Here is a 15,800-nt window from a genome sequence, read left to right on the forward strand (position 1 = left end):
ATGACGCCGCCTGCCAACCAGCAGAACTCCACCCCTGCGAACAATACTCCCGCGACTACGGCTTCGTATGCCTCAGCTGCAGGTGCGCCTAAGAAATCGAATCAGGCCCCTGTAGTCGCAACTGGATCCCACCCTGCCGCGGTGGTTGGAGGTTCGTCTTCATCGCAGAATGCGAAGGACGCTTCATCGTCTCCTGTAAACGGCAAGCCAGCCGTCGCCCCCGCTGTCCCTCGTAGCAGCGCCAACATCAACGGATCCGACCACTCTCGCAAGAGCTCAGTCACCATGGCTGCGAACGCCCCTAACAACTTTGTCGCCAACGGTGGCCCTGTCGGTGGTGCCAAATCAAACATTCAGTTCGGTTTCGACTCTCCCGCAATGGCTAACAGCACGCCCCAGTCCACCAGTGCTGCACCTATTCCCATTCCTGGTGGAGGCAACGCCCGAGTTCCTTCGCCCGCTCACTCACCGTCGCCCATTCCCCAACCCTCTGCCAGCGGTGGCCGACCTCCTTCCGGTCTTCAGCAGGCAAGCGGAACCATGACATTCGGTAGTCTTGGTAGCGATGGCGAGGTAAGTCCACATTCTTAAGCGTCAACCTCGCTTGAAATCATTACTGACCTGTTACAGCGCCACATGAGACCAGGTTCCGTTTCTAACAACCCTAACGCACAATCCGGAGCCCACTTCCGACGCGAATCTGGCCATTCTGCACAAGGCGATGGTGCTGGACGAGGCAACTTCCAGGCTCAAGGTGGTCGAGGTCGTGGTTTCAACCCTCACGGAAACAGCTTCAATCCCCAAATGGGCTATCCTCCCAACAACCAGTACCGCAACGGTCCCGGTCAAGGTCGTGGCATGCCCGCAGCCTTCCAACCTCAGCCTCGCTACCCGAACTCTCCTCAACCAGCTCGAAGCCCGGCTCTTGTTCCTTCCATGCCAGGTACTCCCAACATGGGGACTGCCAACATGCAACCCAACATGGCGATGGCGACACCTCCTCAATACCATTACCCGCCTCCTATGGCTCAGCAGCATCAACAAGTACAGTACCCCCCTTCTCAAGTTTATAAGCCTCTATCAAAGAACAATAAAAAGAGTAAACCAAAACGTGGCGAACTGGAAAAGTTGGTCCAGATCGCCCGTCCGCAAGATTGTTCGCGAGATCTGCATGATGATGAGCTCAACCAATCTCGGCGTTTCAGTAGACGTCCAGATCAACCGCAGCGAGAACAAAACGTCAGCAGCACTCGTCGATCATCTTCGGGCCAGCCCAAAAACACTCCTCCACCTCTTGGTTTGAGCATTGCACCTGCTTCCGACATGTCGCCCAAAGATGAATTTTATGATTCCTTGCTAACTTTGAAAAATCAGAATTACGGCTACCCCCCTGCACCGCAGCAAGTGGATGGTTATGGACGTCCGATTGGGGCGATGCAGTACAACTATGGCAATATGCCGTACATGGCTCCTCCTCAAACTAACTCTCCAAACTTTAACCAAAACTTCGCCTCACCGTTTCAACAACACAGCCACAGCATGTCCCGAACTCCCTCTCAGCCTGAGAGGCCCCCGAGCGCCAGCCAGCAGAACACTCCTCTCATCGTCTCCTCTACTCCTCAGCCCCAGAATTCCTCCCTTAAGCCCACCGCAAACAGCTTTAAGGTGCCTAAGAAGAGCGCCGCCATTCAAATCAAGAATGCTGCTGGTGAAGTGATTGACACATCGTCTTTCAAGACTCCTGCCTCCCCTGCCTCCAGCATCCAACAATCTAAGACTCCCCCTGTTGTTGCATCTTCGGCTACTCCACCCCCCAAGACAGCTACTCCATCACATGGCCGCACTGAAAGCCATGCCGCTCCCAAGACTGCTAAGCAGATTCAGGACGAGCTTAAGGAGAAGATCAAGCAAGCCACTCAGGCAGAGGAAAAGCCCAAGCCCGCAGAGCAGCCCGAAGCGAAGCCCGAAGACAAGCCTGCTGAGCAGTCCGAGGTCAAGCCTACCGAGAGCAAGGTTGAGTCTGCACCTGCTGCTAAGGTGGAGTCGGAAAGCCAGGCTAGCTCTGAGACCAAGGTACCCGAGCCCGTCAAGGTTGAGGAGCCTAAGAAGGAGGAGCCTAAGAAGGAAGAACCCAAGAAGGAAGAACCCAAGAAGGCGGAAGAGCCTACAAAGAGCGGCGATCCTGAAGAGGATGAAATGGAGCGCATGATCCGTGAGATGGAAGAGGAGGATGCTCGCCGCGAAAAGGCCGAGGAGGAGCATCGCAAGAAGCGTGAGGCTGAGAAGGCTGCTGCCAAGGAACAGGAAGAAAAGGACCGTGCCAAGAACACTGCTGAGGCAGACCGCAAGCTTCGAGAACAGGAGCGCGAAATGGAACGGCTCGAAGAGGAGCGAGAGAAGCGTCGTCAACAGGGTGAATCATCTGGTGCACCTAGTCTCTCGATTGCCGAGCTCCTCGCTCGAGAGCGAAGCGGCAAGGGGGCCGAACCTGCCAAGGTCGAGTCTGTTACCGACAAGCTTGCTAGCATGAAGATTGGAGGTGATAAACCTACAGATGCTGCTGGTTCTAAACCTGAGAAGCGCGGTGCGAAGCCTGCTGCTCTCAACTTGAGCCCTCTCAACACTAAGCCGGTAGAGCCTGCACAGCCCAGCGCTGCTCTCCAGTCTCTCAAGTCAGCCCGCTTCTTGAAGGTCATTGAGCAAGATATCTACCCTGAAGGTATCAAGTCGCCCAACCCCTCTATCAACGCCGCTGTCCAAAGCAAGGGCAAGAGTTTCAAGTACGATTCCAACTTCTTGTTGCAATTCCAGAAGGTCTTTACCGAACAGCCATCTCTCGAGTTCCACCAGCAGGTCAAGTCCCTTATCGGCGATGAGCGTTCCAGGACTAACACCCCTGGTGGCTCTGGCCGTGGCTCTCGCGGTGCAAACACTCCCGGCCCCATGGGTGGATTCCCTGGCATGGGTAACTTTAATGCACCTTCTGGCAGCACTCTCCCTCCTGGCAGCACTTCGATGTCCCGCTTTGCCATGTCCAACCAGCGACCTGGTGGTCCCATGGGTTCTCTGGGCCGCTCCAATACTGGTGGCTTCCCTTCAGGTGGTTCGCGAGCTGGCTCTCAAGTGCCGAACTCCCCACGGGGCTCTCGCCGTGGCCGTGGTAGCAACAACCGTGGCGAAGCAGCCAAGGAGGCACAGGCTCTCAAGACCATGCCTTTGACCGCCGGCATGGACCTTAAGCCTATTGTACAATCTGCTACCGGTTGGAAGCCTACAAGTATAGGTAAACCTCCCAGCGCAGCCGCTGCCCCTGGTGGCCATATGGAACCTGATATGGTCCAACGAAAGGTCAAGGCTGCTCTGAATAAAATGACACCCGAGAAGTTCGACAGAATTGCCGACCAGATCCTACTCATTGCTTCTCAGTCCAAGGAGGAGGCGGATGGCCGTACACTCCGACAGGTCATCCAGCTTACCTTTGAGAAGGCCACTGACGAGGCTCACTGGGCCTCGATGTATGCCAAGTTCTGCAAGCGTATGCTCGAGACTATGAGCCCCGAGGTTCGCGATGAGCGTATCAAGGACAAGAACGGTCAGGTAGTCAGTGGTGGCAACTTGTTCCGAAAGTACCTCCTCAACAGATGTCAGGAGGAGTTTGAGCGCGGCTGGACTGTCAACCTGCCCGAGAAGCCTTCCGAGGAAGACGATGGCAAGAAGACTGGTGAGGCTGCTCTGCTCTCCGACGAATACTATACGGCTGCTGCTGCCAAACGCCGTGGTCTTGGTCTTGTCCAGTTTATTGGTGAGCTTTATAAGCTCGGCATGCTTACTGAGCGTATCATGCACGAATGTGTGCATAAGCTCGTCGACTATAAGGGAATGCCTGACGAAGCTGAAGTTGAGTCACTCAGCAAGCTGCTTCGCACCATCGGAGGCAACCTTGACCAGACCGAAAAGGGTCGTCCCATGATGGATGCTTACTTCCAGCGCATCCAGAGCATGATGGATATTCCTGAGCTGCCTAGCCGACTCAAGTTCATGCTCCTGGATGTTATCGATCTTCGCCGGGCCAAATGGGTTTCCAAGGAAAACAACAAGGGACCTAAGACCCTCGAGGAGGTTCGTGCCGAGGCCGAAGCCGCACAAGCTGCCAAGGCCCAGGAAGCAGCCCGCACCAACACGCGAGGTGGCGGTGGTCGCCCTCCTGTCGGACGTGGTGATGCTCGCAACTTTTCTGGTGGTTACCAACAGCAGGCTGCCAGCAACCAGGTTGGCATGGACGACCTCCGCCGCCTCAAAGGCTCTGCCAACCGAACAGCAAGCGGCAACATCTCCCTTGGTCCCGCTTCCATGCTATCATCTCGCAGTAACAGTGGAAGGCGCATGGGGCCTGGTTTCCTTGGCCCTCGTGGTGAGGATTCTGCCACTTCTTCACGAACTGGCACCCCTCCCACACGAGAGAACACCTCTCACTCTAATGCATTCAGGTATGTTTGCTCCCACTGAAGCATAACTAAACAAAGGACATCAGCTAACAGTTTCCCAGTCTTCTTGCTAACATGGAGAACGACCATCCGGCTTCGCCTCCCTCTACTTCTGCCTCACCTGCGATCTCGAAGGCTGTCCCTGCAGACAGCGATAAGAAAGAGAGCGAATAAAAGTATCCTTCCTTCGGTGTCTTGCATTTCGGCAGAATAGACGGGGCGGGGCTGTGTTTTTTTATTTTGCATTTACAGGCTTTTTCCATCAGACGTGTCCCAAAAGTTGAGCACAGTTTCTTTTTCCTTTTTACAGAACTCATGATACCTTTGCCCATAGACGGACGGACATGATGCTCCTCACAGTGAGAGGCGACCCTCAAAAATTTCGGACCAGGGGATTTCTTACATTGATGTCATCGCCTGCTCCTTTACCTCAGCCCGTTCCTGAGCATGCTTCGAGTATGTTTCAGTTCTTTAATGTTGTGGAGGATTTTCGGCTCAAGGTGAATTTACGGCTGTCACTTGCCAGTATGTCGCTGGTTGTTTTATTCCATTTCCAGTGTGCTTTTCGAAGAAGGCGACGTGGTTTATTGATGGCGAGAAGTGGTACCATGACACCGCACCATCATATACATACGACTCAGGGAGGGTGGGAGGGAGGGTGAAGGTGGTGTTCAGGGAATATGCGATTGATTTCATTTCGGAATCCACGAGACGAATGAGGAACGTAATGCCAGGGCACAAACGAAATGGAATGAGCGGGACGCTGATGAATCATCAGCGCGTTCTGCATATTCTCGTTCCTACATGCGGGACAGCTTCTGGCCGTGCTTATGCCCATTCACTGGCTCTAGATGTTGCCGAAGGATTCAGGTCACGATAAGGCGGGAGAGGTTTACAAACAAGACCATGAATGATGATGATGACATGGGACGTATTTACCTCCCCTTATAGGCATGTGCATCTGGTATCAAGAAGGAGGGCAGAGCCGTTAGTTAACGTATCTGTCACTTGGTCTCCAGTGTATATAAGGGCCTGGTCGAGCTTTGATGAAGGGTCTTTATGATGCTTTTTCTGTTTATCATCTGGAATCGAAGGAGCATGGAACACTAGCATGAAAATTTACATTTATGTTCAAATTTTGCCGTCGCTATAACGAACGTGAAGTCAGATTGCATTAGTGGTGATTTATATAGGTTGGTATCCATTTGTGTCTGGTATGACGGCAATATAACATGCGAATCGAATCTTCTTCTCAAGAGGCAGTTACTATTACTACTTAATTTATTTTAAATATGTGAAAGGTAATTGTGAAAAATAGAGTAATGCTTTGTTCATCTTGAAACTCCCCAAACTCCATTATAGTTCCTCTTCTGCCTCTCTCGGTCCTCCGCGAAACCTAACGATCTCTATACAAACCCTGCTCATAAAACATGACACGCTCGTGACGCCGCTTATCCAATAATCCATTGCCCATTTCTCAGTAAACCTACTCAAACACATCCATCCATATTTTCCATCACTCATGCCAGTGGCTTGAAGCCCAACTTGGTGAAAAGGGTATCCATAGCTACCCATTGACGACCGCACTTGTCAAGATACTTGTCAACAACACCCTTGATATTTCCGAAACGCACGCGGTTGTGTTCGGCTAGCGCAAGGATGTTTTCGCGGTCTGGCCTGGACATTTCTGTAACTGCAGCTTTGGTCTTGGCCTTGTCTACATCCCAGAGACTGGCAAAGTAGAGTAGCTGGGTGTAGATTGCCTTCTCCGTATACTCGTACCGCATTCGACCAAGACAGTCTCGTGCGAATCCCTTAGGTCCGAGGCAACGAGAGCCGTAGACGCTCATTTGGCGAGTACGGTTGCCGCACTGAGTATCATCACAGATAAGCCAACCCTCATAATACCGACTTGTTTGGGTGCGGATGGCGTGCTCCACTTGGGCAACAACCGAAAGTGTTGAGATGAGGGCACCGCAGGAGCTGCAGAGGACACCTGACTGTGATACTCTCTCAGGGGTTACAGTGAGGCTTTCAAAAATGGATGAGGCTTTGCACTTCCGACAACGCAAGGACAGGCGGGCGCAATCACCGAAACGAACTTCGTCTGGAATTTGAGAGTCCAATGGGTGGATTTCAAGATCGTTGCTTGAGCTGTTTTGTTGGGTCTGGAATGAGCTGTACCGCTTGATATCCAGACCAAGCTGCTCCGCCAGTTGTGAAGTTGATGTACCGACAATGTTGGCGCAAAGACGCTCGACAGGTGGGAAGATCTGCTTGCCAATATACCATTCGACATCAGGCAACAGGGAAGGATCTGCCTTGAGGTCGCCAGGAGTGTACGCTCGTTTAGGGGCAGGCTCGGAGCTGTTGCTGTCGCCTGTAATCACGTACGCTATGACATCTCCTTTGCGAACTGTTTTGCCTTTGGCCATCTCGCGAAGAGCGACTTGAACCTGAGGCATGGAATTGGCTTCGGGGTAGTCTTGGGGTGCCTTTCCAAGTTGCGTGTAGATGGTGTATTTCTGTACGGGAATACTCTGCTCGCGCATCTTGCCAGCAATTTCGTTCAAATACTCGTGAATTCGGGCAATGGAGACCTCGGTATCGTCACCAGAGAGGATCTCGTTTAGGAGGGTTTGAGAAATCTCCTTAGATAGAGCACAATACTCTCGGCGCTTCATATCGAGACCTTTGATTTCCATCTTCTCAATGAACTTGCCATCCTTTTCCACAAGGTTGATGGCAGCATACTTCTTCTTGGCTTGGAGAAGGATTCGGCGGAAGACGTTGTCGATATCGATCTCAAGAAGTTTGTATTGCTCGTTGACTGCTTTCTTGAAGTCATTACCGACCTTGAACGCATCGGCAACGTTGTCCACGTTGGCATTGATCATGACGGAATCAGTGTCACCGTAAATAACTTGCAGAGAATTGCTCTCGGCAAGCTCTTTTGTGCTGCGAAGAATCTCGCGACCCTTGAAAGTGGTCAAGACAGCTAAAGGTCGAGCGTAGAAGCGTGACTTGGTATATCCCAAGCATCCGTACATAGAGTTGGCAGTCAGCTTTAGGGCAAGCTGCTTGATGTCCCATGTAGCCAACTCCTCTGGAGTGGCCTTCTTATCCTTCATGAGACTCTTGACTTGGCGACGACGGCTAACAAGAGTGGCAATAAGCCTAGGGAGAATGCCCTGGTCTTGGTTGGTAGGAACCTCAGGGACTTCGTCGTCTCCTTCTTTCTGCAGGAATGGTTAGCTGTGGCTCTGAAAGCGGATTAGAAATACTCACTGTATCTGGCCTATCTACTGTTGTGAAACAGATATTAAACTCTTGGATAATGGAAGGATACAGAGAGTTGAAGTCCATGACAAGTACAAACTTGTCGTACAGACCCTTTTCAGGCTCGAAAACCAGACCACCCTTATACTTGTCCTTCTTTTTTCCGTCGGCAGCTTCCCCTTCACGTTGTGCTTCTTCAGCACGCTGTCGGTTGCGGAATGTCTGCTTGTCGGGACATATGTACTTGTTGCGGTAAAATTCATGGAGCAAAATGTACTCGTTTCGTTCTGCACGAGTTCCCGTCAAGGTTCGTGCCCATGAGTTTCCTGCAAGGTTGGTTAAAACTTTGGTCAGTGGCAACATCTGAACACCCAGAGCCAAAGCTGCGATGTAGTGCGTATCGGCCTCCATGTGGGTGATGTAGTCGAGAAGACCCTGTTTTTCTTTGGCCCAGGTTTTCAGAGCATCCTCATTATCGAATTCACGGCGACGGTTATCGCCTGACAGATACAGGCTACACATTTCCGTTAAGCTCCAAGACTGACACTTGAGCATGACCGACTTTCCAGCATCGTTGGCCAGATCACACATGAGACGACCCGAAAGGATCTGACGTTCAGCAAAGACATTGCCGCCTGTCTTGCCAATTGATGCTGGCCACTGTGTACGGCGGAGTCTGCCCAATCGAGACCACCCGGGAATCTTCTTTTCGTGCAAACGATTTAGAAGCACACTGTAGTCCACGCCTTCCAATTGGTGACCAAGGATGACATCCGGGTCAGCAACATCAACCTGGGCCAGGAAGAACGCAAGAATATCAGCCTCTTGCTTTTTCAAGACAATCAAACCACGGTTTCTCTTCTTCGCAAGCTGATCAAAGCCCATAGGGAAAGACTGGCCATGTGGACGGATTACAGTGAAAGTCCGGCATGGCAGCTTCTCAGCAGGTGTAGTGTCAGCGAGGGACACCTTTTCGTAGATTCTTGCACTGATAGACAGAATCTCTTGTTTGTTGGCCTTCTCGTTAAAGGCAGTTCTAAGTGCGACGCTCATAAGAGTCAAAGGAGGAGCATCAAGGTTGTCGGATTCGCTCAGGACAGAGACCATATTTGGGTGATCAGCCACAACTTCAAGCTTGCAGTGCGAAGCGTTCTTCAGCTTGTCAAAATCAGCGTCTTCGATCTTGAGCCAACATGGACCCATAATGTTCTTCCAGAGAACGAATTGCTCAAACAGGGAGGTGTTGCTCCCAAAGACGTGGGAATAGGTCTCACCGGGTCGGTTAGGGTCGACCTCTGGCTCTAGAATGGGGGTTAGCTGGTTGAAACTGACCTGTAAAAGAGGATTTTGTGACTTACTGTTGTAAGGGTAGAGAAGTTTCATATACTGAGCTTCTTTGGGAACATCGCGAAGTTCAAAGGCATACTTTCTTGTGCAAGCCTTGATCTTGTACATGCCGACGTTCATCTTGGTCATCATAGTGTCAATTTCGTCGTACACTTGCATCATCTCCACTTCCTCGCCCGTTTCCTCGCCATCTTGCATGCGATGGTCGCGCGGCAGGAAATATAGTTTTCTCAAAACATTGTCCACTTTGACAAAACAGCTGACGTACGACTTTGTTTTCTTGTTAAGTACTTTACCAAAGAGGCAAAGGCTACCATTGAGCTCTGTGTAATCGGTCCAGAAGAAGTTAAGACTGCCGTCCTCCTCGGTGGCATCTTTGTGGTCAATTTTTCCAATGCTCTTGGCTTCCGCTGGCGAGCTTGAGACAACATTGAGCCTCTCTGTTAAAGCATTCCACGAGGTAGGATTTACTGAGGCAACGTTTGGCTTGACAGGAGAAGAACTGGCGGGGGTCGGGTCCGTTTCTGCCTTGAGGATCTTCTTGATCGGCCTTGAACTGGTCAAATTGACACTAGTTGTAGCGATAGCACCAGCGTGGGCAACCTCCATCATGTCCTCGTCATCGTCGTCTTTTGGTTCTTGTTTGATCTGAGCTTTCCTCTGCGCAACCTTGGCAGCCGGCGAAGAAGGTGCTGGGTCACTCATGGGGACATCTGCGGTTTCCAATAGATCATCGTCGGCAGGAGGGAAGAAGTTGTCTTCGTCGTCGCGGGCTGGAGGGGGAGGGGATGACATTCGGGTATCGAGGATCTTCTTCTTCTTGGAAATGGGTTCGGGCGCGGGCGACAGAGCCCGGGCTTTACGGCGGCCACCACCAGATCTTTCGATTTTTGAGATACGGTGGGCAGGTTCTGGAATGTTGCTATCGACCTCTCCAAGTAGATCGGACAAGAAATCGTCATCGGCCTTTGTTTTTACAGCCTAATTTTAATTTAGTCGGTCGTTTTGAGTTATCGGAGAGAAGGTCTCGTACCTTCGGCTTCGGCTGCGTCTTGTTGGCGCCTTTGAAGTACTCGCTGATATCCCTATCGTTGGCATCACGCTTGCTCTTCTCTTCTTGACGACTCTTTTTTGCTGCATCATTTGTAAGTAAAGGGAGACGAGATAGGTTTAATATTTTGGCGGACTAACCGGCTTTGCTAGGTCGTCCACGAACACCGGCCTCTTCTTCACTATCGGAATCGTAGGCCTGCACTCGATCCCAGTCTTCGCGGCCGTCATCTGCATAACCTTCGCCATTGTCATCGACAACAAAGTCATCCTGGTTCAATCTTTCTCGAACAACCTTCTTATATCCATCCTCATCAACTTCGTCGTATAGATTATCAACGTCAGCGACTTGGTAATTATCGAAAGCCTTCTTGCCAGAAGCCCGAAGGGCCTTGAGCTCAGCGAGCCGAGCCCTATGAGACATGACGAGAATGAGAGTTTAGACCGATGGCATATCAGCAAGAGAACAAAATGAGGGTAGAGAATTGAATCTGATGATGATATATTGTGGCGCCTTGTTTGTCGTTTCGTTGTAGGGAGTTGTCAATATGGAAACTGGAAGTGGTGGAGGGACTTGGTCCCCTGGTAACGAGTACTGCTCATTTAGAAAAGTGGTCAGGGCAGACGCGTCGAAAGCGCGTTCACTTTCGCGATTTCCCCGTCAACGGTGGGGCCATCTATAAAGTGCTCTGTCGCGAGAGTAGCCAATAGGGTGGTTCTGAAAATTTAGGCGCTGATCTACTAAGTGCTCAAGTACCCCGCGCTAGAGACGTCTGTGCATAAAAGCATGCATAAAACAACCACTTTACGCGACTTTGTTAATGTTAGTGTCATGATTATTATAGGAGTGTCTAAAGGGAAACTGGCATATATATCTATCTAGTTGCTTAAACTCTACTTCAGGTTAGTGAAGATGATTGTCGAAGAGACTCACTTAAAATCACACGCTAGGTAGATACTGTGTTCGATGCTCTTGAATCTCTGTAGAAATGTGTTGCTCAGGTTGAAACATCCACCTGCTTGAGTACCTTCCTTTTGGTATCCAAGTTATTTACGAGCCGGTAGCGATTGGCCAGTTAAGCTGTAGGTAGTTCCTTCTATAACTAGACGGAGACTCTACCTTGCCCATTAGAGACATGCAAAACCCCGAGGCACCTACTATATAGGTGGCACCCCTACCTACCATCTGAAGTATTCCTCCATTTAACAATATCAACCGATGTACATGACGGTCGATCTATTGGAATCCACATTATCCAAATCATCAATATCCGCTGCCATAGTTACACTCAATCATGCCCAGTAGCATTTTCAGTGCCTGGCGGGCGAAATCCAGGAAAGACGTCGAGCCGAGTTCCTCAGAATTTCCAAAGTCTCGCATGAACTTCAGCAGCTAGAGACTGTCGCTCAATCGTCGCAGAGCCCGTATTGACGGGCCCGAGGAGCCAGGCGGCAACGACAGCATTTATACCAAGCCTCTGAATTCTAGTCACGAGAGATCCCCTTCTCAAAATTCATCCTCTTCACATATTGCCCGGTGGCTGAAACCGAAACGGCGAAAGACCACTACCTCAACATCTACTTTGGCAAGGCGGGAAGGATTGTCTGGTTGCAGACGTTCACTCGTTCCAGACATTTTATATACAGGTTAGAAAACCCACTGGGCCTATACATGTGTTCTGTAGCTTACCGCCCTTCTTCTTTTAGCAGAAACCTTGAATACTTCCCGCGCGGATCTCAGCGATGCATTCCGTCATGCTCGCGAAAGATGGAATGGCGACAGGAGCTCTTCGGGCAAATCTATGACAGCCGTGTCATGTTCTCCCGCCAATGACTGGAAGTCATCCCAGATAACTCGAGATGACTACGAACATGAGTTACATCCAGAAATTTCAGCTCACATCGTTGAGAAAGATCCGCCACAACTCGCCCCTTTACCTGACTTGTCTGGGTGTAGTCTGGAAAGATCATCGACCTTGCGAGCCTGTATAAACAAGGCATCTGACGACTTCGTTGTTGAGTAGAAGTCGCAGCGGCGCTCGTCAAAGATAACTGTTCATGATGAACTACCTAATCGACCGAGAATCTATACACCACAGCCCAGAGCTTTACCGGTCGCTACACTTCGACCTCTTGAGCGGAAGAAAAGGATCAAAAGTAAGCCTCTGTCGTCTCATGACGTGGCTGCACATTCAAAGGACAACAACCTCCCACACTTGGAACCTGATTTCAAAGCACGTTGGCTCGGCTTACCGAAAAAGGAGTTCCAATGGGCTCCTGGAAGATCCGTGATCACCAGGTCCGATCTCAAGCACGATTTAGAACAGGACTCACATTCACGTTCTACCTCGATCACAACTCTTCAACTACCCCCAAATGTTCTCGAAAAGCCGCCCTTGTCCGAACAAAACGTTCATTCTCTGCACCCGGCCGCCTTTCAATCTTCACCAAAGCCAGTTATTCAAAATCGGCTCTCAACCCGATTTTCGAGTCAGGAGAGCAACGTCACATTCTCCGGTATTAGTTTGAGCCTATGTTAGAAATCACCACCCTGGGGTTGTTGGAATGGGTTTCTAGGAAATGCATGGCCGTTTCTTCATTGTGTAGACTGGTTCATCCAATACCTTATCGGCGTTGATTATGACATAGGGTTTGCAGTATAGGCAATATCGGTGTGATCAAATCAAAGACAGAACGATTAACAAGCTGCATTGTGCGTGATAATGTGCATGCTATCGACTTCTTTAATTGCGTGGTATCACAAGAGATAGGCTAGTCGGTTGAATGAGCAGGTGAATTGTATCACAAGGTCTCCAAATGCCAACTACCTAAAGGGTCTATCAACCAAAGATTTAATGCACGTGTAGTAAGGGTATATTCGCATGCCATTGCCCAACAAAAACGCCACATGATATGTCATGTCCTCTATCAGTATTTTTGTAAATATTGTACATACGTCAATTGTATCTTACATTCGTTTTCTTCGCTAAGTGCCCCTTTTTGAAGAGTCCCGAAACCCGACCCATGACTTTCCGCCACCAAGCTTAGGGCCAGGCCTTCGTATCTCCTTGAGCGTCCATATCCAGATTCATGTTACAATAACCTGTAGCCCTCTCCGGCTCAAGATCTTTCACCAGATGTGAAGTCAGAGGCACTCTATCCAGCCAAATTCGGACGATTGGAGTCGATACCACGCCTGCCTTCGTTTTGGCGTCTGCGTTCGTTATCATATCCTCTACTTCGCCTATCCTCATATCTCCTGTCCCTTTGGGGCCTGCCCGCTTGCGTCGTGTCCCAGAAAGATTCTATTTCCATAACAGTGTAGTACTCAGACATCTCCTCTTCAGCTGCGCCGCGACCCTTTGTCTTTCGCAGGTTGGGTTCCTTTTCTTGGCGCTTGGCAAAGAAGGTTTGGATCTCGCGGTTGATGCGGCCACCAATGGGACGAATCCTTTGAAGGTCTTCCTCAGGAAGCATCTCTTGCTGGATGACCTTGTTGAAAGACCCATACATGATACGAGCAAGGGCAATGACCTCGCGTTGCTGGTTGTACAGAATTCCTTCATCTAGGTCCGTTTTGGCTTTGGCATCACGGAAGAAGTGGTCATGGAGTTTGCGGTATGGCACCCACAAACGATCGAGAGCTTTAGTAACCTGTATACCGTATGCGCGCTTTGCACCAGCCACATCACCATCATTGGCACGAGCTCGTAGGTGATAGTGAGTATTCTGAACGGCGGTAAGGTAGAGACGCATAGTTTGCGGATCGGGGGTCTCGGTGCGTTCCATCATGTTGTCGAGAGCGCGGTCAGCATTCTTGATAACATTCTGGTTGATGTTGTCGCGAATACATGTTTCCATGGCCATGCGGTAGATACGCGGGTCAATGGTGTCCTCGGGAACAATCGACAGAATCTCAGTAGCATGTGCACTAGCCCTGGCTTGCTTGAGTATGCTAAACAGACGCATCCAACAATCCCTATCGGGCTCTATGTTGTGCTCGCGGACCAAGAAGTTCCAATACTTGATGCCGATACTGCTCTGTTTCGTTTGGTGCACAACATTTAACAATAGTGACAAAGTATTATTACCAGGACTGGCATAGACACCGTTGCCGTCCTTCTTGGCAACTGCGCCTGTCTTAGGGTCGGTTTTGCGGGCATCGACAGCGGAACGTTCTTGGACTTTAGACAAGTTAGGCACGTTCATAGTCTGCTCGACAATATCAAGAATCTCCTTTTTGTCATCTATTTCAGATGACAATATCATTAAACGGCACATCGTGCAGACAAATTCTTCATCGATGACCAGACGTCCTTGCCGCCATTTACTCATGGCCTCCCCCCAGATTACTTTGGCGCGTTCAACAGAGTTTCTGATGTTGAACCGCTTTTGGTCATCTGTTAGATCTTTGATGTCGCTGTTGGCATTCCATCGCAAAGCACTGATAATAGTCGCATAGGTGTAAGCAGTCGCGGCTCGTGTGGTATCGTTTATTGTGTCGACAATGGAGAACATCGAGTCCAAATCGCCCGCTCGGTTGCAAACGTTTAGTACTGCATTTAAATGAGTTGTGTTTGGTTCCAAACGGCTGTCCTTGAGAAGGTTGTTGTATTGCTTTACAGCCTCGGCGACAGCAAGTTTGGGATGTTGGGATCTGGCGAGACCGCGAAACAGAGTAGTGTATGTCTGGGCGTTGGGAAACTGCGCGCGCTTCTTCATCTGTTACAATGTTAGAGTTTTGTTTGGAGTTCAACATTCGAGTGGTATACGTACGTCGTTGAATATTCTGATTGCTTTGGTTAATTGCTGTTGTTGCAACATGTAATCCATCAACATGGTCCACGGTACAACCAGTGACAATGTTCTACTGCCCATCTTCACAACACAGTAGGCTTCTTCAAATTTGCCTTTCTCTAGCGCTTGCTTGACATATTGTGAGAATTTCCATGGATCATCAGCGAGATATTTCAGCTCCTGCTTAGCGACCCGTTCCACTCTGAGCGTTTCCTTTTCCGCCGAGACCGAGTTCTCGACACCATCTTCAAGACTTCTTGGAGTGTCTCTGTTGCTGTTTTTCGGCGCGTATGCCTTTGTTATAGCGGCGGTTATCGCTTCCGCAGTCGGTGTTGTTTTCGCTGGTTTGGCTGTCGTTGAATCAAACATGTGCTGTGCTTTGTGAAAGGAACGATATTGAGACTGGAGAATAGGCCTGGTAGCCAGTCTCCGGCGTGGCACAAGCTGTAGAGCTCTGCGCAGGTATACGCCACCATATATCAACTTGTCGGCCATCATGAGTGAACAGGCGGTCGCAAATCGAGAGAAAAGAGAACCGCTGTCACAAAGAGACAATTGAGTCGCAATGCCGAGCACGAAAAAAAGTATCTTATCTTATCTGTCGAGGGGTCTTGGGGTAGCAAAAAAACTCGAGACTCATGACTTGGTGCCGAAAATAAACAGGCTTAGCGCGGGTCTAAGATGGACTCAAGACAACCATATTATTATGTCTAATGGAGTTATGTTTTTTGCAACCCAAGGGATATTCTATTAAGACCGGGCCATTGTATCTATGTACCTCCAGAGCTGCCGCGCTTAAATTACCGCGCACAACGACATGCCCCTTGGACATGCTTACAATCC

General features: G+C 50.1%; 3 protein-coding genes across 3 annotated transcripts; 1 reads left to right on the top strand and 2 right to left on the bottom strand.

Annotated features, from left to right (window-relative positions):
- Positions 1-4,658, top strand: EDB82DRAFT_479908 (uncharacterized protein; the record flags this gene model as incomplete). The annotated part of the gene is made up of 3 exons (XM_025737603.1): positions 1-573; positions 631-4,487; positions 4,547-4,658. The coding sequence occupies 3 exons, from the start codon at positions 1-3 to the stop codon at positions 4,656-4,658; spliced, it is 4,542 nt and encodes a 1,513-aa protein (XP_025592447.1).
- Positions 4,659-5,725: 1,067 nt separating this feature from the next.
- Positions 5,726-10,938, bottom strand: EDB82DRAFT_303592 (uncharacterized protein). The gene is made up of 5 exons (XM_025737604.2): positions 10,302-10,938; positions 10,144-10,244; positions 9,122-10,091; positions 7,773-9,064; positions 5,726-7,723 (listed from the first exon to the last, which is right to left on the bottom strand). The coding sequence occupies exons 1-5, from the start codon at positions 10,582-10,584 to the stop codon at positions 6,005-6,007; spliced, it is 4,365 nt and encodes a 1,454-aa protein (XP_025592448.2). The 5' UTR covers positions 10,585-10,938; the 3' UTR covers positions 5,726-6,004.
- A 1,988-nt stretch (positions 10,939-12,926) lies between these two features.
- EDB82DRAFT_303626 (uncharacterized protein) lies at positions 12,927-15,687 on the bottom strand. Its single transcript, XM_025737605.2, has 2 exons — positions 14,937-15,687; positions 12,927-14,882 (listed from the first exon to the last, which is right to left on the bottom strand). The coding sequence occupies exons 1-2, from the start codon at positions 15,453-15,455 to the stop codon at positions 13,317-13,319; spliced, it is 2,085 nt and encodes a 694-aa protein (XP_025592449.2). The 5' UTR covers positions 15,456-15,687; the 3' UTR covers positions 12,927-13,316.
- Positions 15,688-15,800: the final 113 nt, after the last annotated feature.

Source organism: Fusarium venenatum (genome assembly GCF_020744135.1).
Source record: "Fusarium venenatum strain MPI-CAGE-CH-0201 chromosome Unknown EDB82scaffold_4, whole genome shotgun sequence".
NCBI lineage: Eukaryota > Fungi > Ascomycota > Sordariomycetes > Hypocreales > Nectriaceae > Fusarium > Fusarium venenatum.